This window comes from Pinus tabuliformis, chromosome 4_1, assembly GCF_031772625.1.
Source record: "Pinus tabuliformis cultivar Carrire ecotype Pingquan chromosome 4_1, CPIR1, whole genome shotgun sequence".
In the NCBI taxonomy this organism is placed as follows: domain Eukaryota; kingdom Viridiplantae; phylum Streptophyta; class Pinopsida; order Pinales; family Pinaceae; genus Pinus; species Pinus tabuliformis.
The window spans coordinates 457,650,292-457,678,277 of NC_142303.1; the positions used below are offsets into that span (position 1 = coordinate 457,650,292).

General features: G+C 37.1%; 1 protein-coding gene and 2 pseudogenes across 1 annotated transcript in view; 1 reads left to right on the forward strand and 2 right to left on the reverse strand.

Moving 5' to 3' along the window:
• Positions 1 to 5,049: 5,049 nt before the first annotated feature.
• LOC149176382 (putative ribose-5-phosphate isomerase 3, chloroplastic pseudogene) lies at positions 5,050 to 7,635 on the reverse strand (annotated as a pseudogene).
• Positions 7,636 to 7,727: 92 nt separating this feature from the next.
• On the reverse strand, positions 7,728 to 12,567 carry LOC149176383 (leucine-rich repeat receptor-like tyrosine-protein kinase PXC3; annotated as a pseudogene).
• Positions 12,568 to 12,957: 390 nt separating this feature from the next.
• Positions 12,958 to 27,986, forward strand: part of LOC149176384 (ethylene-responsive transcription factor ERF018-like) — a 48,914-nt gene continuing 33,885 nt past the window's right edge. Inside the window, exon 1 of the mRNA XM_089421453.1 lies at positions 12,958 to 13,210. Within this exon, the coding sequence (XP_089277579.1) occupies positions 12,958 to 13,210 (253 nt within the window). The remainder of the gene's footprint in view (positions 13,211 to 27,986) is intronic.

Genomic DNA, 27,986 nt, shown 5'->3' on the forward strand with positions numbered 1-27,986 from the left:
TACCATCTTTTTCCTTGATGTAGACTGTGGGTTCTCCTTCACATTTGTCAAATTCATTATCCAATAGATATGAATCTATCCTGCTGTACCATGCTCTTGGCGCTTGCTTCAGCCCATAAAGAGCTTTCTTCAATTTGCACACTTTGTGCTCTTCACCTTTCTTCTCATAGCCGAGAGGCTGTTCAACATAAACCTCTTCTTTTAACACTCCATTTAGGAATGCTGATTTCACGTCCATTTGGTAGACTTTCCATTTGTTTTGTGCTGCTATGGACAGCACTGCTCTCACGGTTTCCATCCTTGCAACCGGTGCGAAAGTCTCCTCATAATCTCTCCCATACTGCTGCTTGTACCCTTTGACAACCAGCCTTGCTTTATGCCTTTCAATCTTGCCTTCAGCATTGCTCTTGGTCTTGTAGACCCATTTCACACCAATGACTTCTTTGCCTTTTGGTAACTCAATCAAATCCCATGTTTTGTTTCTCTCTACGGCATTCATCTCCTCATCCATAGCTTCTATCCATTTCCTATCTTTAATTGCATCTTCGAAATGAATAGGATCATCAACATGACAAAACAAGACAAATAAGGAATTCATTCCTTCTTCATAAATTTCACTTAGATTTCTAAACTTCTTACCTCTTTCACTTGGTGTGCAAGTGCTTGAAGATGCACTTGAATTTCCTCCTTGTGGTGTGCTTGGAGAAGCACTCTCATTGATCCTCAATGGTGTTCCTTGCTGTCCTTGTGTTGGCGCTGCTGTTTGGGGATGCATTTCAGCCACCTCCTCTTCATCTTCATCATGAGACAAACAGTTCTTGACATTCACTGTTTTCTCTATGCTTCCATCCCAAGCTTCCTCTTCAATGAATTGAACATCCCTGCTGACAAAGAACTTCTTGGTAGATGGAATGTACAGCCTGTAGGCTTTGGATTCATCACTGTATCCAATGAAGATGCATTTCTCCCCTTTGCTGTCCAACTTCCTCCTTAGCTGATCCGGAATGTGTGCATAGGCCACACACCCAAAAACTCTCATGTGGGTGACTCCTTGCTTTCTCCCACTCCATGCCTCTTCTGGCACCTTGTTCATGACTGCTTTTGTAGGACACCTGTTCAATATATAAACTGCACAATGTACAGCTTCAGCCCAATACTCATTTGGCAAATGCTTTGCCTTTAGCATGCTCCTCGCCATGTCCATGATGGTCCTGTTCTTCCTTTCAGCAACTCCATTTTGCTGCGGAGTGTACCGAGTTGTGAACTGTTTATGTATTCCATTTTCTCTACAAAACTTTAGGAATTCATTTGAGATATACTCACCTCCTCTATCAGTTCTCAATACTTTTATGTGCAGCCCGCTTTGGTTCTCCACAAGTGCTTTGAAATTTTGGAATTTCTCAAAGACTTCACTTTTGTTTTTAAGGAAATATATCCAAGTCTTTCTTGTACAGTCATCAATGAATGTCAAGAAATATAGGCTGCCAGCTAATGATGGAGCTTGCATTGGTCCACACAAATCTGAGTGGATGATCTCTAAGGGTGTCTTTGCCCTTATGCTCTTCCCTGATGGAAAACTTTCTCTATGTTGTTTTCCCAAAATGCAGCCTTCACATAGGCTGTCCGGTTTCTCTATCAATGGTAATCCTCTTACCATTCCTTTTCTGCTCAATAAGTTTAGACCTCCAAAATTTAGATGCCCGAATCTCAAGTGCCATAACTAGTTCTCATCCTTTGGCACGCTTTGGAAGGCCTCTTGGGTGACTGCTGCCATTTCCCTTTTGTTCTTCATGTCTGCCCTGATCCGGAGAGGGAACATCCTGTTCCTTGTCATCTTCACTTCAGCAATGCATCTTTTGCTGGGTGGTATATCCATGATGGTGCACACATCATTTACAAAGTAAACATTGTAACCCTTTTGGATAAGCTGTCCAACACTCAATAGGTTACATCTCATTCCGGGGACATAGTAGACATCTGCTATGGTTTTCCTTTCTCCTTGCTTTGTAAATATTTTTACCTCCCCTTTTCCCATAACAGACACTTTACTATCAGTTCCTAGTGTGACCTCTGATTTCAAATTCTGATTTAAGGCTGAAAAGAGGGCTATGTTCCCTGTCATATGGTTGCTGCAACCTGAGTCTAAAAACCATATGTCCTCACTATGTGTTTCAGCCATGTTACAAGCTAACAGGACATTATTTTGACTGTTGTTTTCTCTTGTAACATTTGCATTTTGTCTACTGTTCATATCATGTTGTTTCTTTCTACAATCACTTGCATAATGTCCATACTTTTTGCAATAATAGCATTGAACATTAGATTTATCATACCTTTGTCCTTGAGCCTGATACTGATCTCTTTGTTGGCTGCTGCCTTGACCTTGGTTCTGATTTGGATTGTTGCCTCTTCCTTGTGCATTTGATGGGCTGTTCCTTCCTCCTCTGTTCTGGCTTCTGCCTCTTCCTCTTCGGTTTCCTCTTCCTTGACCTCTTCCTCTTCCAAAGGACATCTGGGTCTTGAAGGCTTGCTCAAGAGATGAGTTTTCATTCCTACTCAACCTCTGCTCATGTGTTATCAGTGATGCATGTAGCTCATCAACTGAATAGCTTGAGAGATCCTTTGTCTCTTCAATGGTGGTGACTATGGCATCAAACCTTGAGGGTAAGACCCTCAATATTTTCTCCACAATTCTTCTGTCTTCAATGGTTTCTCCATGAGTTCTCATTTGTGTGATTACACCAATCACATGAGTGAAGAATGAGTCAATGTTATCTGACTCCTTCATGTTCAAGTTCTCAAAATCCTTTCTCAGCAATTGTAGTTTTGCTGTCTTCACTCTCTCCATGCCTTGATAGGCTGTCTTAAGGGTTTGCCATGCTTCATTGGTTGTCTTAGCTGCTGCTAACCTTGGAAACATACTCTGGTCTACTGCTAGATACAACAACACACGGGCTTTTGAGTCCTTCTTCCTATTGTTCTTCAGCAGATCCTTCTCTCCCTGAGTTAATGCATTGAACTCAGTTTCATCTGCTGGTTCTTCAAAACCTTCTTCAACTATTTCCCATAAATCTTGGGAAGCAAGCAGGGCTGTCATAGTTATTGACCAGTAGTCATAGTTCTTCCCATTAAACTGTGGGAGCTGGGTGTTAAACAAACCCATACCAGTGCTTGTGCTAGCCATTCCTTGTATTCTGATTTATGTCTCTAAATCCTTGACTGTGTGTTTAAAACAGCTGACTGTTTCTTCAGCAACACAAAAAAAACTTTTGAAATACCTGAATCCTTTGATGTCTGAGTCTTCTGTCTGCCTGAGAAGTTTTGCTGCAGCAACAACCTTCTCCCTTCAGCTTCTTTAACTTCTTTAAAGAGCCTGAGCCTGCTCTGATACCACTGTTGGGTATTTTTGATGGGGAAAATACCAAAAACCAAACATTCAAACACACAGAGGCAATGCTCTGTTTTTACTTTTCTCCTGGATCCTTTTGTGCACAGAAGACTTAAAAAAATTCACTGAGAGACAGAGTATTTCAACACCATAAAAGATTTCTGAGAAATTACTGGGTTAACTGCTGTTAATCCCTTTTTACATTCACTGTAATAAAAGTTTACATAAGTTTACTGCTGTAAACAAAATTCACACAGACTTACAAAAAAAACTTCACCATTTTCTTTATGCACTGCTTGTGCAAAAACCACACATGGTTTTCTTACAACTCCAAAAATTACATCACCTGGTTCTTATCTATCTTTTTACACACTGCTGTGTGTTCAATACATACCACACATGGTTTTTCGCTGCACCACTATTCTACGATGGCCAACAACAAAAACCTTATATCCCATGTGCCAAACAAAACAGAGATGCAGAGCACGTTTTTCACTGCTCTCTTTTTTTTTACAATAGTCAATGCACGAGCCCTTTTCATTTTTTTTGAAAACAAAACAAAATAAAAAAAACACAATTACTTTTACGTGCCGTAAGTATTTTTAACACCCATGCCTTTCTTTAAATGCACCACCATACCTCCGATACATATAAAAACATTAAAATTTAAATCACCTTACCTATTCTCTACGGTAACAATTAATTCATTAATTATTTTACCGCGGTCAACCAAAAATGAAATTCACTCCACGCAAAGTCATTAATGTATGTTCATATGCAGGTTTGGGCAATCAACGGACGAAAAGGGTGGAGTAGATCGAACGGAGGAGGAGAATATCGGAAGGCCAACAAGTGCTGAACATTAACCCCCGAGATTCTTACGTTGCGTTACGTCAGGGCTGAACCACGTGTCATCACCAAAATTTCTCGGGTTCAAACATCGGAAAAGTACCTTTGCCTGAAATCAACCCGAGAGCTTTCCGGCGGATTAGCTGACCGGTTTCTGGCAGCTGCGTTGAAATTAGATTTCAACAGAAGCATCAAATTTAAGTGTAAGAGTTTAGTTTGAGCAACAATATTTTTGACCAGTGTAAAATGATAATCAATTTAAATATATTTGATACATCCAATACCAAATCTTTCTACTGAAATGGAACGAGCTTAATTGATAAAAATTTAAACAGCAGATAGTAGAACAAGAAATATGATATTGTTGACAAAATGTTTTAGAAAAGCGTTGCAACTAGATAAAAAAACACATAACATCTTAGAGGAGAGGATGGAAAATGTTGCCTTTAAAGGGAAAAGCATCACAAAGAAGCGTGAGGCAACTCTGAATCTGCAATTGAATAATAACTGGATAGAAAAGTTTGCCATTTGCTAATCTCAAACAACTTCTTCAACATTTGCAGGTTTTTCAGAGAAATTGTATACCTCGTCCAATGTAAAATATTGTCGAAAGGAAACAATTGGTCTCTTTCCAAATAGGTATAGTGACCCAAATTCCCAAACCCCAAATGGACTAAACGATTTGAATTTAATCAAACACATTACCTGCTAATTGGATACAAATGAATGCAATATTTATATTGCATTTATTTCTAACTGATTACAGAAAGCTACCCGGACACCGAAAGTCATCACAGTAACCCAAAAATTTCTCACTTGGTATTAACCCTAACACCTTCCTCCCCAGCAACGATTACAGTCGTGGCCATGTCCAAGAAGAGCATGTGATCGACCACGCCCTCAAAAGGCAGCATGCTTTGGACGTGGCCCTCGAATCTTTGATTGGAGTCTTGAAATACAAATCCACGATGTAATTGGTGTTATATGTAACATACGGCTTGTCACTGTCCATCCTGGGCTTCACCTCGCATCCCTCGACCTGAAAGAGGGATTGCAACCTCGAAGCATTGTACTTCCAGCAAAAGGGCACCATCTCCACATACGTTTCCAAGCCACTGCTCCTGAGGCCATTGACGAGCTTCGATTCATCGATGACAACCACGAACTTGGCGTAGGCAGCCTCCATTATCTTCTCTCGGTGCAACACGCCACCGTTTCCCTTGATGAGATTGAGCTCTGAGTCGACAAGGCCATCGATGGCGAGCTCAATGTTGGGGTGATCATCAAACTCTGAGAGTGGGATGCCTAGAGACGCGGCCTGCTCAGTATTGCGCTTGGAGGTGGGGATGCCCACGATGTCTTAAAGGCTGAGATGTTTGCTTTTAGTTCATGGACCAGTTTGTGTCGTAACAGTCCGAGTAATTCCCAAAATTGCTGCCAAAGAGCTTTGTAGCTATAACGTGCATTTATTGCAGTGACCCAAAAGCATAATACAATGGACAGAAGCTAAGAGGGACAAATATGGAGTGCTATTTTCCAATGTCTGTTTGGAGTTGCATCACATGGAAAATTTCTCTTTAACAAAAACATGGAAATATTATTTTTTAATGTGCAATGGCAGATTTGGGTACCTGTCACATGATGCTTTCTAAAGGGAAAATGGAACATTCTAAGACACAACATTCCAAAAAATCAGAACGGAGCTATGGACACAACTTGCCATTTGATGATGACATGCCTGTGTCCGAAATTATTCTCTGATTTTTTTGAAATTAAATAAAACACCTTCGATATCACATTTCCGTTATTCACATTTATTTGTTATATTTATTTTTTTGAAACAGAGGCAATTTTTCATTTCACGGGCTAGAATTCCCTTCTACAATTTGGGGTATTAATATTTTCTTTAACTTTCGTCTACAATTTGGGGTATTAATATTTTCTTTAACTTTCGTCTACTCTTGTACGTAACTGTTCTATAAATCATGGATGACATAATCCATGCCCGCCTTGTGGGCCTCCTGCACCAGCAACGTGGGACTCAATCTGATCATTAGAATACATAATTCCTTTTCGTCAAGGGCCCATCACCATCTGAGTCACCTTCCTTGATCATCGCCTGAAACTCCTCATCCTTCATGCAATCAATTCCCAGGTGCGTGGCATTTCTTTTGAGGCTATATAATGTGATGTCATGCAATCCATTCCCAGGAGCCTGGCATTTCTCTTGAGACTATGGAATGTGACGAGGCCTTTCTCTAGTTCTGCGAGGAGACGAAAGCCATTGCAAAGCTCCTTCATGAGCCCTTCCTCCCTAATTTCTTAGACATGGGGGCAGAAAGTCCACACTGGGTTTTCCTACCATTTCATCTGTCACTTGGGCATTCAAACCTGTATCCACACAGTTATATTTGCCGAAGGTGCCGAGGGGAGTGACTAAAACACCAAAATCAATACAAAACCTTATCTGCTCCCAATTGCATAGACTGAAGCAAAGAGAGTCAAATTTGAAACAAGTAGATTTGTTGACTGTATTCCTACTACGCGTGCTAAATATGTTAAGGAGACATATACACAGCTTCCATGCACACCAAAGTATGACATTTGAAAAATGTAAAGAAGCATCGATCTCAAGGTGAGGAAAATCTAAAATCAAGTCAAAAAATTTAGTATACAACACATATTACATAAAGGAGAACCATCAAAGGAAGGAAAAAAATTGAGACAAGCCATTTGATTAAATTGAGACAAGGGATTGTATTTCAGTAGACATGGAAGCCACTCAACAAAGCCTAAGAGTAATAGTATGACTTGGACTCGGAGAAACTCAGGAAAAACTTGGTTGGTAAAAAATCTATACTTAAATAGGAAAATACTATTAAAATCTACCAAGAAGGTGAAATTCGGTCAAACTCAATGAGTTAATTAGTCAAACTCACACATTTTGACAAGATTTTACCAAGTTTGGCCCAAACAAACAAACTCACACTTGTTTCAAAGCTGGGTCGATTTGACTGCCCAAATATACTCAATCTTGTTTCACTGGTGTGTAAAAATTGACCTATCTTCTTGTAATCAAAACTTTGACTAAAACAACTAATATGCAGTAACTTATAGCCCATAATGAAAATATGGAGAATTTTCAAATATCCAAAAGCAATTTGGCTCTTGTACCAGACAAGGATAAACTATGAATTATACAAATATTGAACTTTACAAGTCCTAATCTCTAGCTTGAGAACATAATTCACTGACGAAAAAGTCGCAATGTGATATCCATGCTTTAAAAGATATAAAAAAATAAACATAAAAAAACCAGGTCAAAACCCTTAGTAAGAAAGAACTTTTGCATAAGACACTCCTATACACCCTGCTGGCTTCAGTAATTTGACAGTCATAACTTCTATTTACTGAAGCATCTCTACAATCGTAATGAACTATAATTGTGAGAAATTTTGTAGTATGGTCTATCTTATACAGCTAAAAATAACTATAAAACACTATGTTCTGCAACATTTACTGTTTTGGTATAAATGAGTAGCTAGAGCATACCTGGAGGGATGTATCCAATTGAACCAGCAATTGCATAAATACTCCCTGTGCTCTTGGAAGGATCAACAATATTGCAAAGCTCAATATCACCTATTTGTGGCTCTGTTGAAGACTTCAGGAGATTTTTTTTGGCAGTGAGATCAAGGTGGAAGATTGGATGCTGACACCCATGTAGAAAAGCCAAACCTTGTGCTACACCTATGGCAATGCTACAACGAGATGACCAATCCAATACAGAAACATTACTAGTGTGAAGGAATTCTGAGAGGTTGCCTTTATGAACATATTCGTAGAAAAGGTAAGCATAATCTATGTCTAGAACATGTTCCAAGGGTGTCAGGATGTTGGGATGCCTTAGCTTCCCCTGCTTCTCCAGTTATGCACCAGGCTTTCGGTAGCTTCCAGATTTGAAAATTGTGTCACTCTAGTTGAGCTTCTTCATAGAATAACTAATGTCAGAAGGCATGACAGCTTTGTAATAGGTACTAAACTTTTCTTTAGGAAGACATTTGCCGGATCCAGAGTGGATTCAACACCCTTTTCAAAGTCAATCCTTAGCATGTGGATACAATCTGGATGAATAAAATGGCCTTCAATATTACGGGCTAGTTGCACTTCTGGAATTTGCCGATCACCACGCCAAAAGTATTTGTTGGCCACAATGAACAATCCAACATCCACAATTGTGAAAATAACGCCTGTAACAATCCAATGCTTCGTCTAATAACTGCACCATCTCCTTCAAGCTACGACTTGGAAAACAATTTTGTCTCTAACAGGAGACGCCTTTCAAATGGGGTGATATCATTGTTATTCATCTGGAATGGTACATTCTTAATCTCAGCAGCTCTTGAATTTGAGAATAAAAGACCGATTCGGGGCTTAGAATTAACAACAAGATTTGAGGCTGAATTTGAGAATAAAAGACCGATTCGGGGCTTAGAATTAACAACAAGATTTGAGGCAATTCTGTGCAATAGGAAAAACGGTGTGGAAACGAACATAAGAAACTAACCTAAATTAAGGTTTTTTCTTATCCTAACTATTAATCCAAGGGTCTGGAACTTTTCAATCATCTAACATCCGATTGAATGGTTCAGACAAGTACACGGTGGCAGATGGGGGAGTTGATTTAAGAGGGGAATGCCTTATGGCGTAATAATGATACAATCATGTATTGTAGCGGTGAAGCCACACATTCAACTTAATGCACGTTCATTGCATAGGTGAGTTTGGATAATCTTAAATTTCATAATTAATTAAATAAATTTGTGCTTTTATTTTAAAAAACTTTTATTTGTAAAATTTGACCCAAAAAAAACCATCTCTAGTAGGTTCTTTTGGAATATTGTAATTGGCAAGGCTAATGGATCAATTCCTTGTAATTATGTTGGAGTACTTGGAATGATGAATATATAAATCTATATGGTTTGAAATATATAAATATTTTTATTTTTCCTGCCTGATATTGAAGATGTAGATTTGAGTGATGAATCTCAAAACCAAAATAATAATTTTTTCACAACTATCGAAATATGTAGAAGTGAGACAATTATCAACATTTGGAAAAGCGACTAATCTATAGATGGAAACTTAAGAGGTTGTGATCAACAAGGGTCATTACAATCTCGATAATAATGTTTCTAATCTATTTAGAGAAGGAGATATCTTGGTTGTCTTTTCATTTGAAAATAAATTCAATAAAAAAAGTCCATAATGTGATGTAATAGTTGAAAAGCACATTGATGCAAGAGTGTATTGATTCCTCAAATTATACATATGTAATTATTTAAATAATGTGATGGGATATTTCTTTAAAGATGTCAATATATTCAAGGATTACATTTTTTTTTGAGACTACTGAATATATACTTTATTTGTCTCATGTATTCATTTTGTCATAACAACTCACTTGTGCTTAGAACAAGTCAAGGGTGGAAAAAATCCCAAGACACAATAATGAAAATTGTTGATAGAATATCATGAAACCATTCTTGAGAACATTCCACTAACATATTTTATATGAATGGAAAAAATTACTGGTTAAACATTAAATTGTTTAGGGTTTGAACATCAATCTATTATACTTCCCACTTTTTAGCACTAGGCTACAAAATTCATTTCAATTTAAAAAATACATGTGAGTTGCTCATGGTCATTGATTATAACTTGGAAAACATATCACATCAAGACATTTTTTTTAGTTTTTATTATTGAATTATTAAATTCTATATACACAACCACACTAATTAGTTTAAATATCCACTATGTTTAACTTTGATACATATCATTATTTAACCATTTTGTCTTACCTAGAACAGATGGTAAATGAACTAAAACTAAACTTTGTGCCAAGATGACATACTTAATATGTTATTATTAGTCCCAAGGCATCAATTACTATTGGAAAAGGCTTTCATTTTTCAAATATTTTCACACATAAATCTAAATATTTGATGTAAAGTTTTAGTCCCATATTCAATGAAACACTTTTTCTAGACTTATCAAACAATTACAAAACTTTTGTTTAACCAATAAAAATTTTTGAGGTCTTATTTGGCCTCTTCTCGAGGCACACTCCACATATATTAGATTAAAGCATAACTTGTACCACATATTGATTAATAAATTTTCACATTTGAAGTGATGCTAGATCTAAATCTAGCATTACTTCCCAAAACATTAAATGTTTACTTGATTAGAGCATGTATAGCCCATAGTCGATAACCCTTCTCATTGCTCTTGAGTTTTCCATTTATTACTATGAAAAATTCAATGTTTCATTTGTTTCCCTTTTCTACTCTTTCCAAGGGACTCTTCTTTCCAAGATCTCCTTATGCTAGAAATTCCCTTCGCTATTAGTTCTCCACTACTCCCTATAGCACATCATTAGTAGCAATTACTTTTGGCAGTTCCAAACCCTAATTGAAACAATACCTATAATCTACATAAATGGGTGCTTTGAGTTTCATTTCACCTAGGGTGTGTTAGTGCTTGTTATAGATATACCATGCTTTAAGCTCCCAATGCTTCGCTCCTTTACATCCGTCATTAGGGGCTACTCGCAATGCTTCACTCCTTTACATCCTTCACTAGGGCTATATCAACAAGACTCAATGGATGGATGATTAATGTTTTTTTCAAGTTCTCATTCACCCCAATGCTTCATTGTTTTTTGTCCTTCACCAAGGTTGTATCAACAATATTCCATTAATTGAGGCTTAATGTTTTTTTCAAATAATTGTTTGCCCATTGCTTGATGTCCTTCATTATGGTTATATTAGCAAGATTTAAAGGCTAGAGTTTGAGAAATTTGGATAAGTGTTTTGGGAAAGGATGAGCCTATGGTTAAGGTTATGGGAAGGAATCAAGTAACGAAATCTATCTATCTAACTTGTATTTCATAGTGCAGGAATGATTAAAAGCTAGATCTAGGGAGGTGTTCTCAAATAATGCTACTTTAATAGAACACCCGATTTTCTAAGACAAGTTTTTCCTTGAACTAGTTGGCCCTTTGAAAGTGTAGTCAAAAAGGCCTCATTAAACAAAAACCATGTTTGGTTTAAGGTATTGAATTTTCATTTCAAGGAAGAGTTGCTTGAAAAGATAACTGAAAATCCTCAAGGAGAGGGAAAAAAGGGATATGAAGAAGTAAGAATGCTAGACAAGAAAAACATCAGTTATTTTTTTTCTTGAATTTTTCACAAGGAGCTTCTTCATAAAATATAAAAATGTTCAATAATATGGGGCTTTTCCCTCACATTTTGTTAGAGATTTCACACAATATGTGTTTCTTTAAGGGACAATATATGTATGCTATGTGTCAGTAGATACTCATGTGTTTTTTCTTTTTTCCATGAGTTTTGCATGTCGTTGTTATAAAAACACAAGAACAAAAAGCAAACATACTATCATTAAATAAAACTAGGAGTTGTTGCATAATCAAAAATCAGAATATTTAAGGAAGATTACACTTCAATTTTATATGATATTGGATGAGGGGAGTTGTTGCATAATCAAAAATCAGAATATTTAAGGAAGATTACACTTCAATTTTATATGATGTTGGATGAGGGAGCCTTGCATTGATATTTCAATCCAATCATACATTGATGATGTTGATAGTGATTCACAAGCTTTGATTCAATTTAATTAACTTATTCTTTTCATGGGATGTTACTTCTCTCTATGCATATGGTGATGATGTCTTTTGAATCTTGCCATATAGATTTTGGTAATATAATTGAGATGACTACAATGATATAAGAGAGACCTTTTGATCAGTGTAAAATAATTATGAATAGACAATATTCTTTATTCTACAACATAGACTTAACGAATTCTACCTAAATCTTTCTTATATATCCATTTTTATTTTTTTTATACATATTGTCTTTTTCTCATGATATAAACTAATTAAACATGTAAATTAGTTTATAAGTGTGGATTATTAACGTTGACTTGATTAATCGAAATTAGAATTGAATACTAATTTTTTAAAACATACATATAATGCAATGCATATAGGTTATTTTAAAACACACATTTTAAAATTATATATATATATATATAACTGGTCACTTTCTACACCGAAAATTAATTCTAAACAAGCCACTTTTGACATTCTGTATCTACTCATGGAAAGTGTATCCATTGGAGGAGTGAAACTATAAATGGATATGCTCGCTCTCCACTTTACTTTCATTGGACTCCTCGTCACGCGAAAGAAGCTTCCCATCAATTTCGTGCTCCTCAACCGACTCAAAAGTGTTCCGCATATTCCCTGAGGAACCACGTCACCAAATCAGAGTCACCAATCAAATTATTTTCACCTTTGCGCTTATATTTTTACGCGCAGTCTGAGGAAGTCGAGGAATTTTTCGAAAAATTATGGAAATTTCAGTTATATTTAGAAAAAATTGACAAAGACAACTCCATAACTCCATATTTTTATTTTGGGTTGTTGTACAACGCATAAATCTTTAGAAAGACAACGCTGTTTGAAAGCGAACACGTGTACTACTACGCATAAATCCTTAGGAACTCAACACTGTTATCGTCATCAGTGAGCACAGATATTCACTTGCAATACTGTATGCGTCCTGAGTTCAAACCCTCTAGGCTTCACACTCCCCGTTTTAAAGACTTGGAGCTAGCAACAAACCGACATGGCTAAACCCTCTCAAAACCAGAACACCCAAAACAGACGCCAAAATCGCTCACTGAAGTCGCGGCAGTTTAAGGGAATTCGAATGAAAAAATGGGGGAAATGGGTGTCGGAAATACGAATGCCCAATTGCACAGGCAGAATTTGGCTCGGGTCCTATGACACCCCGGAAAAGGCTGCCCGCGCCTACGATTTTGCGGCGTATTGCCTTAGAGGATCAAAAGCCAGGCTCAATTTTCTGATTCTCTCTCCAAACGATTTTCTGATTCTCTCTTCAAAAGATTTTCTTAGCAGCTCCTCATTTGCAGAATTCAAGCAGATTCTCGAGTATATTAATACACTAATACTACAGGGATATCTTTCCAACAAACCTAGCATTACGAGGAGAGAAATGAATACGGAAACTGGTATTTAAAATAGGAATGAATAATGAAATTAATATTTGGAATTGATTTGGATTTTGACCTTTTACTCTCAAAGCTAACAATTCGAGGGGTTCGTAACTCGACCATGTGATTCTGGTCGTATCGAAAGGCCGCATAAAAGTCGGTAGCGGCAAAACAAACAAACTACAACCATTTGAGTTCAAGATTAAAAACCTATATAATCTGTATAGAGTTCAAGATCATCACAACGAACCCAGATTGATAGTTGCATCCACCAGTATTTTGTTCTTCTCACCTGAAATTTTTTTATGTTAATTCTCACCCGAAAAATTGAAAAAATTAAAAGATAAATATAAAGACAATTAAGACAGATGGAGCAACGTGCTTGAGTTCTCGTTAGAAGATGGGATGATAACAAGGAAACTACTGAATTTTATTTCACACAAACTAGATTCTGAATTCAGCTTCACAAATCTAAACAAGTTTAAATTTGGATCCATTGATTGGCAATGGTTTAACAATGGCTTTTTATATTATTTTTTGTTAGGATTAATCTTGACTCTGAAATGATAATTTACAATTCATGGTTTTAGGTATATGGTTTTGTGACCCCTAGTTTTATGTGAGTTGTATCTGGTTGGAATGAAGCCTATAAATAGGCTTATAAATAGGATTATTTATTTCCATTGTAAGTGGGCCAAGCATCAAAATGCCAAAGGTCGAGTAGGGTCCTGCTCTTTCCGGTCAGTGTGAGGGGTGTTGGAAGAAACTAATTAATTCCAACTACCTGCCACAAATGTTCAACAGTGATTTAATGCTGATTCTAGAAACCGTTGAAAACAGGGAAGCTTCTCCAAATGTTCAACAGCGATTTAATGCTGATTCTAGAAACCGTTGAAAACAGGGAAGCTTCTCCAGGAAGCCACCGACTGAATCCATCTCCAGAAACTTCTCCAGCTTGTATATATACCTGTTGAATCTGTGAATGAAACAAGTTCAGAAGTTCTTGTGTTCAGTCATTGTGTGTTGTGTTAAAGTGTTGTGCGCCTCTGCTCTTTTCATGGTATCAGAGCAAGGTTGAGGGCTGAGTGTGAGAGCCCAAGTCGAGCGATCAGAGTGTGTGAGGTCGAGAAGCTGTGTGCGCTGTGTGGTAGAGCTGTGTGAGCTGTGTGTTACAGAGGCGCTGTGAGCTGTAAGCCGTGTGCTGCTAAGTGTTGCAGAGGAGCATTTGCTGAAGCGGAGACTGGATCTGGGGATCTGGAGACACGTGTTCTGCCAGAATTAGAAGGATTCAAAGATTCAAAGGGTAATCTGTAGCAGCACCAAACTTCTGATATTTTAAGTTATTTCTTCAAAGTCCGTCTGAGGAGTAATTTAAAAAGTTCTGAAAAAATTGGAATGTTGATGAATGATTTTCTGTTTAGTTGATAAGAAGTTTTAATTTGTAAGCCACGAGTTGGCTGATTGGGCTCAAATTTTCGACTGACCTGTTTTTTATTTGAGCAATAGTGAAAAGAATGGTCTTGATGATGGTGCATTAGCCTAAAATTTATAGATACTTTTAATGGGGCGAGTCTGTTTTAATAGCTTTGGATGTGAATGTATTTGACACTGGACCGTGTGGATGACGCTGATTACTGAAAACCTTGCATTCTATAAAATGTGGTTTGGCTGTTGTTTTTTGGTAGTCTTGACGTTGAATGAGTATATGTTTTTTATGATTTAGTTAAAAAAAAAAAAAAAAAGGAAGAAGGAAAGGCAGCCATATTTCTGAGGATCTATAAAAAAAAATAAAAATAGTAATTTTATTTTGGGTGATTGGATAAAGTATTTTTTACTGGTGATATTAAAAAGAAAAAAGAGAGAAAGGAGGGTTGTTATTAAGGAAATATTGAAGTTGTGAAGTTGCAAGTTGTGGTTTCTGTTTGCCCTCTCTAATATTTGCATTTTGGTGATTGGAGAAAGTTTCTCATCATGGCAAATTTGTTGCTTGATAATTATATGAATGAATCCACCAAACTTGATGGAGAAAATTATGTAAATTGGAAATTTAAGTTAATGACTATTTTAGAAGGAAATAGTTTGTGGTCCATTGTGAGTGGGGATGAGCCCAAACCCACTGTTGCAGGTTCTATTCTAGATTGGGAGAAAAGGGAGACAAAAGCAAAGGTGTTGTTGCGTATGTCCGTAAAGGACAACATTATTCCTCATATCAGAGATTGCAAGACATCAAAAGAAACATGGGATACGTTGAAGGGTTTGTATGAAACAAAAAATACAAACCGAATTTTGTTTTTGAAGACTAAGCTTTTATCTCTAAAAATGGAAGCAAATGAAAGCATAAGCAATTTCATATCTCGTGTCAAAGATTTAAGTGATAAGTTAGGAGATATTGGTGAAAAGGTGTCTAATACTGACTTAGTCACCATCATATTAAATGGCTTAGTGCAAGATTATCAAATTTTTGTTTCAAGTCTTGCAGCTAGAGAGAAACCCCCTTCATTTGATGAATTGACAGGAATTCTTTTACAAGAGGAGGAGAGGATGAAGAACTTTAATTTGGGCTCTAGCAGTTCAGATTTGGCATTGGTGGCCAAGGGCAAATATTCATACAGAGGCAAGCCATGGGACAAGAACAAAGGAGGCAAGTTTCAAGCAAAGCAAAAAGGTATGACACAGTCTAAATTTCCAAAGAGAAATGATGAGTGTTATTATTGTGGCAAACCTGGGCATCATTCTAAAGATTGTTATAAAAGGAAATATAATGAGTCTAGGCAAAGAAACATAAGGCATAATGGAAATTTTGTGGACAAGGATATCAATGATAGATTTAAAAATCTTAAATTGTTTGTTTCTGATGCTGCATTGTCTGTAGAAAATGATGATAAGAATGCTTGGTTCATTGATTCTGGGGCATCACTCCATATGTCTTGTAATAAGGAGTGGTTTGATGAATATCATGAAAACATTGATGGAACATATGTTTGCCTAGGAGATAACAGATCACTTAAAGTTCAAGGTTATGGAGTAAGAGGTGTGAATTTGCCTAATGGACAAGAGAAACAGATTCATAATGTGATGTATGTTCCTGATATCAAAAAGAATTTAATTTCTGTTTCTACTATTACTGACCAAGATTTAAAGGTGGAATTTGTGAAATCACAGTGTGTAGTGAAAGACAAGTACAAAGTTATTGCCACAGGAACCAGAGTTGGAGGCTTGTATAAACTAGATGTGACCAGGAAAAGTCATCAAGCATTGGCATCTACAACATTATCAACAGTAGATTTATGGCATCAAAGGTATGGACATCTAAATCACAAAGATTTAATGCTACTTCAAAATAACACTATGGTTGAAGGGCTTCCCGTCTTGAAGAATGATCATGTTGAATGTGAAGCATGTGTACTTGGCAAGCAACATAGGGAGGAATTTCCTATACATAAAGAAAAAAAGCAAAGGGAAATACTTGAACTAATTCATACTGATGTATGTGGACCTATGCAAACTAGATCTATTAGTGGAGCATGGTATTTTCTTATTTTTGTGGATGATAGATCTAGGTATACATGGGTTTATTTCATAAGAAAGAAGAGTGATGTTTTTGAGTACTTTAAAGAATTTAAGAATATGGTAGAAAAACAAACTGGTAATTACATCAAAATTTTGCGATCTGATCAAGGGGGAGAATTCAAATCAAGAGAATTTAATCAATATTGTAAAAGCAATGGGATTCAACAACAATTTACATGTTGGCATTATGATTCAAGTGTTGTCCTTGATGGCAACTCACTCAGAGGTTGGTACAGGTGCTCAGAGACTGGTACAGGTGATGGCAACTTAACTAGTGGACAGATCTCAGTACAGCAGGACAAGAAAGAGATATACGCAGGTTCAGCAAGGAGAATCAGCGTGTACACGCAGGTTGGCTTCAGTAAAAGCGCGTACATGTGAAAACGTACCTTTGGTCAGTGGCAGTTAGTCCTTGGAAGTTGTGCCTATGGTTTTGGACCATGGTGTCTCGACGGACGTGTCGATCCCTAGTTTCGAGGTTGATGGTATTGTGTTACTATGGTTTTGGCTCTTGGTATTGAGCAAGGCCTAAGGCTATATAAGGAGAAGATCACTAGGCCAAAGGGAGCAAGTGTGAATGATGAAGATCTGAGAAAGTGTGTGATCCAAGTGCTGGTTATGGGTTGGTGATCTGAACCAAGGTTTCACTCATGTGGAGGATGATGAATGATGGAACGAGATCTCAAGGCTTGGAATGATTATCTTCATATGGTTTGCCTGTGGATAGATCAGATCTACTGACGCATGTTTATTATTATGATCTGGGTATGTTTTGATGTCTGATATAGCTGCAGAGTTATAAGTTAGAATTTGCAGATCTGTACGCGGGTTGGCTTTTGTAAAAGAGCGTATACACGCAGGTTGGGTTCATCCAAGTAGCGTATACAATGTGAAGTATGATATTTGAAGATGAAGTTGGATCTGGTTGTTGTTATGTTGTCTGGTTATTGTTGACAGGGTTACAGTGATTCAGAATTGGGTGTTTCAGTGATTGATGATGCAGGTTGTTCTACAATGATGATTGTTTCATGGATCCAGTATGAAAATGTATGAAACGTGGTCCCGGGAAGATTGTAGGGTTGGCACCTACGTACTAGTAAATGGATCGGCTAGTACAAGAGCTATGAAGGTTGTAGCCTTCTGTAGGGTTGGTACCTACGTACTAGTAAATGGATCGGCTAGTACAAGAGCTATGAGGGTTGTAGCCCTCTGCAGGTTGCAGCCTGCGTGCTGGTAAATGACTGCACCAGTGCATTGTAAAAGAAGTTTCTTATTAAAGAAGAAAGAGACGAATTGCAGCAGGTGGTTTTCACCCACATTGGGTTTCCACCTTATATCATGGTGTTCATGTGTGTGGCTCTTGTGTGATGTTATGTTCTGTTATTCTGCACCTGTTTACTGTTAATATGCTTAATAATGATCTGATGCATTTACTGAAGATTAAGATAACTGAATTATAAGATCTCTGGATATACGCGAGTTTCATTAGACACAGTAGCGTGTACACGCGGGTTCACTTAATTGAAGTAGCGTATATGTTTCTGAGCATGAAATTGAAAAAGTTTGATTGATCTGATAATACTGATTCACCCCCCCTCTCAGTATTATTTCCAACAATTGGTATCAGAGCCGGTCCTTCAGAGAAGCTTGATCGCTTGAAGGAGATTCGTAGAACAATGGGGAAGAAAGCACGTCAGAAGAAGAAGACAGCTCAAAGGAACAATGACAACCTGCCGTTGAATTCAGATCCTGAATCACCTCAGAATGAAGATGGACAAACAAATGAAGCATCAGATCAAACCATAGATCAGCAAGATCTACCTAGCAAAAAGGAGAATGCCCTCAAAGAAGAAATCATCAAATTAGAAGATCTGTTGGAATGTGCCTCCAGAATTCGAGAAATGCTGCTAGCACTGAATAAAGAGCAAGAAAACGAGATCCTCAAACTAAGACATCAGTTGGATGAAGGAAGGAAAGCTGAAGAGACCTTGAAGAAGCAATGTCTAGACAAAGAAGAACAACATCAAGTTGAGGTAAATATCTTGAAAAGTAAATTAGAAGAAAAGGATAAACTATTACGATTTCAAGATAGTACTAAGATCTTGGATGATATTCTTAGTAGTCAAAGGTCCCCTGCTATCAAAACTGGTCTTGGTTTTCATGAGTCTATTGAAGGTGAATCTGTTTCACAAAGTAAGACAAGAATCTCTAATGCAAAATCTGAAAGGCTCTACAAGGAGATGAAAGGTCAACCTCATCAACAATCAAGGAAAGAGACTCCTCAAAGAAAATCTTTTACTCCTCCCATGAATAATGTTGAATGTTATGTATGTCATAATCTTGGACATGTTGCAGCCATATGTAGAAGAAGAAGGTTTCAAGACCATCATACAGAAAGATCATCACATTCAAGGTACTTTAATGGATATTGCTTTTCTTGCAATATATTTGGCCACAAAGCTGCTGATTGCTATAAGAGGAATATGAAACATGTAAGATGCTATGCATGTAACAAGTTTGGACATAAAGCAAGAGATTGCAGGAACAAAGCTCATGATAAGAAGAAATCATCAACATGCTTGAAGATATGGAAGAAGAAGGAAGTTCAGCCAGAAAGATGTGGCACAGCACAGGGTACTCAGCACAGCACAGACATAACAGACTCAGGGGGAGCTGAAGGCATAGAACTTCAGTGTTCGAATTCTCATACGCAAGTTTCATGAAGTAAAGCCGCGTATATACGCGAGTTTCACACTGCAAAGTCGCGTATATGTCAGTTTGTGAAAAAGCAGTGGGGACAGACTCAAAAAAAGGGGTCTGATATGATCCAGTCCAATATATGCTCTATTGGTTAACAGTTACAGTCTGCTGAGGATGCTTGGAAATGTTTTGATACTTGTAAGATGTTAGAAGTGTTTAATCCTAACTTGATGATGATGAGATCTTGATGCTTATTATTGGTGTATGCATGATCAGATCTAACTACAGATGGTACAGGCTCAGGGGGAGCATATAATTCAAATAATGCATTGTTGGCATTATGGTTAGAAGTTGTTGATAAAGTCTATGAAGCTAAATGATACATCTTGTTGTTTGATCAAAGGAATGGCATTGCAGGCTGATATATGATGAATGATAGTCATGGTCTTGAATGAATTGCTGGTCCTAGAACTTGCATCTACTCAGGGGGAGCATGGATGGATTGATACAACTTGGAGCCCATTCAGAAACTTCAGCATGTATCTCTGTTGTGATATCTCTTTTATGGTGTCAAGGTCATGTAACGGCCTATGTTGGTTTCCCCACTATGCCTGGGATGAATGATGTAACGTTCATGTCTTATCATAAGTAAACTCTTAATGTATCTCCACATGGTTAGGTGGATGAGTCAATATTGGTATATCCCCACCAGTTTGGGTGATAAATGTATGTATTGAGTCTTTTGGTGATAGGAAGGTCTTCTATAATGTATAAGTCTTTGTTCTTCTTGAAGAACATCTTTTGCAGATCTTGCCTACAGTCAAGGGGAGCATGAACAGCACAATTCAGCAAGAGCAGGATGGATAGATTGGTACACTTTGGCATACACAAAAGGGGAGCACATTTGGAGATTTCAGCATGTACTCAGGGGGAGTATGGACAGCAGTATGGACAGCAGAAGGTATACCAAAGAAGAGAATATCTTGGTCCACCCTTTGCCCTTGATGTCAAAGGGGGAGAGTGACTTGGTGTGGTGGTTGCCATCAAGTCCAAAGGGGGAGATTGTTGGCATTATGATTCAAGTGTTGTCCTTGATGGCAACTCACTCAGAGGTTGGTACAGGTGCTCAGAGACTGGTACAGGTGATGGCAACTTAACTAGTGGACAGATCTCAGTACAGCGGGACAAGAAAGAGATATACGCAGGTTCAGCAAGGAGAATCAGCGTGTACACGCAGGTTGGCTTCAGTAAAAGCGCGTACATGTGAAAACGTACCTTTGGTCAGTGGCAGTTAGTCCTTGGAAGTTGTGCCTATGGTTTTGGACCATGGTGTCTCGACGGACGTGTCGATCCCTAGTTTCGAGGTTGATGGTATTGTGTTACTATGGTTTTGGCTCTTAGTATTGAGCAAGGCCTAAGGCTATATAAGGAGAAGATCACTAGGCCAAAGGGAGCAAGTGTGAATGATGAAGATCTGAGAAAGTGTGTGATCCAAGTGCTGGTTATGGGTTGGTGATCTGAACCAAGGTTTCACTCATGTGGAGGATGATGAATGATGGAACGAGATCTCAAGGCTTGGAATGATTATCTTCATATGGTTTGCCTGTGGATAGATCAGATCTACTGACGCATGTTTATTATTATGATCTGGGTATGTTTTGATGTCTGATATAGCTGCAGAGTTATAAGTTAGAATTTGCAGATCTGTACGCGGGTTGGCTTTTGTAAAAGAGCGTATACACGCAGGTTGGGTTCATCCAAGTAGCGTATACAATGTGAAGTATGATATTTGAAGATGAAGTTGGATCTGGTTGTTGTTATGTTGTCTGGTTATTGTTGACAGGGTTACAGTGATTCAGAATTGGGTGTTTCAGTGATTGATGATGCAGGTTGTTCTACAATGATGATTGTTTCATGGATCCAGTATGAAAATGTATGAAACGTGGTCCCAGGAAGATTGTAGGGTTGGCACCTACGTACTAGTAAATGGATCGGCTAGTACAAGAGCTATGAAGGTTGTAGCCTTCTGTAGGGTTGGTACCTACGTACTAGTAAATGGATCGGCTAGTACAAGAGCTATGAGGGTTGTAGCCCTCTGCAGGTTGCAGCCTGCGTGCTGGTAAATGACTGCACCAGTGCATTGTAAAAGAAGTTTCTTATTAAAGAAGAAAGAGACGAATTGCAGCAGGTGGTTTTCACCCACATTGGGTTTCCACCTTATATCATGGTGTTCATGTGTGTGGCTCTTGTGTGATGTTCTGTTCTGTTATTCTGCACCTGTTTACTGTTAATATGCTTAATAATGATCTGATGCATTTACTGAAGATTAAGATAACTGAATTATAAGATCTCTGGATATACGCGAGTTTCATTAGACACAGTAGCGTGTACACGCGGGTTCACTTAATTGAAGTAGCGTATATGTTTCTGAGCATGAAATTGAAAAAGTTTGATTGATCTGATAATACTGATTCACCCCCCCTCTCAGTATTATTTCCAACATTACAGTGCCACATACACCTCAGCAAAATGGAGATGTTGAGAGGAAAAACAGAACACTAGTTGAATGTGCACGTAGTATGCTTCAAGGTAAAAATATCTCTAATGTTTTTTGGGCTGAAGCCATTAATATTGCTGTTTATTTGAAAAATAGAAGTCCAGCCAAAAGTTTAGAGCTTAAAACACCTTTTGAAGCATTTTATGGGTACAAACCAAAAGTAAGTCATTTAAGAGTTTTTGGTTGCAAGGCATTTGCTCACATTCCAAAAGATGAAAGAAGAAAACTTGATGCAAAGTCAATTAAGTGCATATTTATTGGTTATTGTGATAATCAGAAAGCATACAAGTTGTTTGATCCCAGTACTCATAGACTGCTTGCAAGTAGGGATGTGGTGTTTCATGAGAATGCAAATGAAGGTGATAAAATAAATAAAACTAGTATATGGCATGATATTGATGACTATGTCAAATTAGACACAAGTGTTGAACAAGAACATGAACAAGCACAGGAACAGGTACAAGCTCAAGAGCAAGGAGCATCAAGCAGTCATGATACTCCAAAGAGAGGAGAGGAGACTCTACAAAGCCAAAAGAAAGATGAAAGCAGTAAAACTCCAAGAAGGTCATCACGTCAAAGTCAGGTACCTGTAAGGTATAAAGATTATGCATTAATGTCTCAGGTTATGAATGTTGTAGAACCTTCAAGGTATGATGAAGCTAAAGAATATGAAGAATGGAGAAATGCAATGAATGAAGAATATAACTCTATAATGAAGAATGACACATGGGAATTAACAGAATTGCCTAAAAACAAAGTTCCCATAGGATGCAAATGGCTTTATAAATCTAAATTTAATGCTGATGGAAGTATTGATAAACATAAAGCTAGATTGGTTGCTAAAGGATATTCACAAAAGGAGGGAATTGATTATGAAGATACTTTTGCACTTGTAGCTAAGTTGAACACAATTAGAATCATGATTGCATTAGCTACAAAATATAATTGGAAAATGCATCAGTTAGATGTCAAATCTGCATTTTTGAATGGCGAGTTAAAAGAAGAAGTTTATTTAGTTTAGCCTGAAGGGTTTGTAAAACAGGGACAGGAGCATTTGGTTTGCAGGTTAAAGAAAGCTTTATATGGCTTGAAACAAGCACCAAGATCATGGTATGTGAAAATTGATTCTTTCTTTTATGAAAAAGGTTTTATGAGAAGCAAGAATGATCCTAACTTATACATCAAGGAAGATGAAGACAAGAATGTTGCTTTAATATCTGTATATGTTGATGATCTAATCATAACAGGAAATGCATGCAAGTTGATTGAAGAAATTAAAAATCAGTTGTCACATGTATTTGAGATGAAGGATCTTGGTGAATTGCATTATTGTTTAGATCTTGAAGTTTGGAGGGAGCCTGGTAAGACACTGATCACACAAAGCAAATATACAAGGGAAATCCTTAAAAGATTCAATATGATTGAATGCAAGGCAACATCTACTCCTTTAGAACAGAATGTCAAATTGTGCAGTGATGATGGAACCAAAGAGGTGAATGGAACTATGTACCGCCAACTGGTGGGAAGTCTGAATTATCTCACCACTACCAGGCCAGATATAGCATACTCTGTCAGCATACTTAGTCAGTTCATGGCTAAGCCTTGTGAAAGCCATTGGAACGCAGCAAAGAAAGTCCTTCGATATACGCTTAATTTTGGTATTATGTATACTGATGAATTTGATGTTGAATTGGCAGGTTATTCTGATTCTGTCTGGGCTGGAAATCCAGATGATAGGAAATCTACTATTGGATACGTGTTCAATATTGGTTCAGGACCAATATCATGGAGCAGTAAGAAACAACCAACTGTTTCATTGTCATCCACTGAAGCTGAATATAAAGCATTATGCAGTGCAACCTGTGAAGCAATATGGCTTAGGAGGATACTTGAAGATGTTGGAGAAACATAACAAGCACCTACACTAATCAGATGTGACAATCAAAGCACTATAAAATTGGCAAACAATCCTATATATCATGCAAGGACAAAACACATTGAGACACAACATCATTTTGTAAGAGAAAAATTGCAATCAAAAGAAATTGACTTATCATATTGTAATACAAATGAAAATGTGATTGACATATTCACCAAGCCTCTTGGAAAGGCTAAATTTGAAATATGTAGAAATATGTTGTACATTGTAGAAAATCCAAACTATGTTGTAAGCCTAGCTGAGACTTAGACCAGCAGGCATGACCATTAAGAGTATAGTGTCTTGTTTATTATATGTAGTTGGAATTAAGGGGGAGTGTTGGAAGAAACTAATTAATTCCAACTACCTGCCACAAATGTTCAACAGCGATTTAATGTTGATTCTAGAAACCGTTGAAAACAGGGAAGCTTCTCCAGGAAGCCACCGACTGAATCCATCTCCAGAAACTTCTCCAGCTTGTATATATACCTGTTGAATCTGTGAATGAAACAAGTTCAGAAGTTCTTGTGTTCAGTCATTGTGTGTTGTGTTAAAGTGTTGTGCGCCTCTGCTCTTTTCAAGGGGCAAGGGTTGAGCAGGGTGTGGCCGATTAGTGTATAGGACCAAGGGTTGAGAAAAACTCCCCCAACAAACTTGGTCAAAGTTTTGGCCGAAATCTAATATAATTTATTAAACTAAATTTTTCTCTAAATTAATAATAAAAAAATAGTATTCTTATGTGTGTGATTACTTCTATTTTCCGTTCGTGGTTAATGTGTAATTTACCTTACCTTTTAATACATAACATCCTCTTGCAAGATGGCACGGGGTAGGCATCTCATAAAATTATAAAAAACCTCGCGCCCACACTCATTGGACGAACAACACGTTGTGGGTACTTTCTCCAGTAAACGGGGGACAATGCTGAGTATGATGTGAGTCCATCATAGCATGTACAGTTTTTAAGATCAAAATAATACAAAATACAAATTGAAGCATAGGGTTAAACTATGGATTAAAAAACCATGCATACCTTATTCTGATGACCATGGTTGTCAACACATCTGGCCATTGAATTAAAAATACAGCATATCAAAAGCAGTTAACATGATGATTATTACGCTAAAAACAAATTCTCAAGCTCTACAATGCTGAAATTGCTAAAACTAATGCCATAAATGGCACTGTAACAAAGCACTGAAATTGCTGAAACTAATGCCATAAATGATACTTGAACAAAGTATATTAAACCCAAGTATCTTTTTCTCTATTTAAATTATATCGAAAGATTATAAACTCCATGTATCTTTTTTCTCTATTTAAATTTTATCGAAAGATTATAGTTTTGCTCTTGGCTAATCTTTCTTGTGCAACCAATGCTATTTGCATCAGTCAACAATGGCATGAAAAAAACATGGTATAATTTGGAAGCCGACAATCTTTGGAAATTATAAAATTTTCAAGCAGATACACGGTTTACCTCTCCAGATCTTGTGTACATACGCCCAATAGTGAATCCATGACCACTGCTTGCAATCGGGCTTTCAATCTGTTCACATAACTTGATTAAATAAACTGGTAAACAAATTTGCAGTAGTAACTTTGCATATCAACCAGAAAAGCAGAGAAATGGCAGAATGTCAATCCACAACGATAAACTGGTAAACAAATTTGCAGTAGTACCTTTGCATATCAACTAGAAAAGCAGAGAAATGGCAGAATGTCAATCCACAACGAATGCTAGATGGATTTCGGGTAGAGAACAAATAGCTTTATTGGAAACCATTTACAGTGAAAGGATCCACACTCTCAACACCGACCAAATTTGCAGTTTCCCGGTCCACTACGAGTGTACGACAACATTGAAGGGAAGAATGTGTTCTACTAGTTTCAAAATCGTAAAGCTCCCCAGCGACAGGGATAGAAACAAGAGACAGTGGTTTGAAAGCTCAATCTTATTTCTAGTTCCAACATTTGTCACGTACAAGCAAGTTTCTACGCACAAGCAGGGCAGTTCCAGCAACTGATGGTGAATACTTGCGAGTTGTTAAGGTCATCAACGGATGGTACCAGAAATAAAATATCCATTTTCTTGTATGTTAACAAATTATTTTTATCAATTATAATAAAAATATTTTTTGTTTTTGTTTCTAGTTATGTCTAAACATTTATTTCTTGTTTTTGTTTCGGGGTATGTCTAAATATTAATTTTTGTTGCAATTTGGCAAAAAAAAATTGGGCCAATTTTGTTGTTTAAAATCAGTTTCTGATTTAATATATGAATTCTACACTTTGAAAGACCATTGGAACACTAGAACTAGCATTTGCACCTAATGTTGCAAAGGAAACGCCGTAAGGTATAGTGTGTGGAAGAATATTGAAATGTGAATGGGCTTTTACGGGCTTTTTTGAAAGCAAGGGTCGATGTATTTGAGTTTTAATTTGAGGAAGCCATGTCGAAAAGCGTATTTGGGGGTTAAAGTGGCTACAAAATGGAATGCAAGTAGTCTTAAATATCCATTGAACTTGTTTAGACACCTTCGTATCTGGATTAAAATTGCGTAGTTGAAGGTGAAGGTAAAGGAATGAATTCACACGAAACGCGAACAAGAACTGGGTATCCATATCGATTTGGATGGGGTTATTTAAGAAATCATTATTCAAACGGGAAATTTAATTAATATGAAGACATATTTAAAACATGTATTATATTCATTGAAATAAATTGATTTTGTTAACAAAATATGTTAAAACCCATTGATAATGAATCGGTTGTGAAGACATAAACTATCAAAATGGTATTTGATCTTGAAACATCCTTTTTCAAGTTTCAAATGGAAAATACAAATAGTGAATATAATATTCTAAAGAACATTGTGCTTGTCATTCCATATTTGAAGTTGTATCAAAACTTGTTGGAGGCATCGAAGACCTGAAGAAGCAGTAATGAACCTGCAAAATGTATATTTTGTTAGAAGTTGTAATATGTAAATCAGTTGTGGAAATTTATTAGTAATACTTTGCAGGTGAGTTGTGTTAAAATGAATTTGGAATGAATGGAAATGAAGTTACCTTTGCCATGGGGATTTATATATTGTTAGTGGAAAATGCATGGTGAATGATGGCATACTGAACACCACTGGAGATTTATGCGTAGTTGGAGACGCATATTTCTTGCTTGCTATTCTGCTCGTAGTTGCATAGGTGTGCTTTTTCTGAGTCCATATGTCCTATTGCAAAAGAAAGAAAATGTTAGAATGAGATGTACAGATAATATAAGGACATTCTAATATTTGCATAATTATTAATAATGATTAAATTTGGTTGTTGTTGAAAGATATGAAAGGTATGTTATGAAATAGAATGAGCTAAATAAATAGAGGAAACCTTTTGGTGTTGTTAAAGTATGGGTTGGAGCAGATTATCTGGAGGTGGCATTGAACAGAGAATTTCTTCCGTGTGTTTTCTGCGAGTAATGTTTTTGTTGTCCTTCATTTTACTGTAACGTTCGAAACTGAATGCGAGGCTAATCCAGAGATCTTGTAGAGAAGGTACTCTTGAAATTGCTGTGAATGTGAGACCTTGACGTTCTGTTTTTCCAATGTCAATTGTTGCTTTTGGAAGTGTCATACCTTGAGATTTATGTATGGTTAAAGCCCAAGCCATCTTCAGTGGAATTTGTGCACGTCCATTTCTTTTTATTGCTGGATTAGGCAAGTGAGTGGGATTTCTTTCATCCCAAGGAGGCCCGATATATTTGGGAAAATCTACGACAACAAATGTTGGCATGCAATATCAAGAGATTGTTGTCTGCAAGCATTTTCATAATGTCAATGTCTTCATATAAGTTTAAATAAGGCAGAGATAATGGTGGAGTTAACTTGAGATCAATGAGT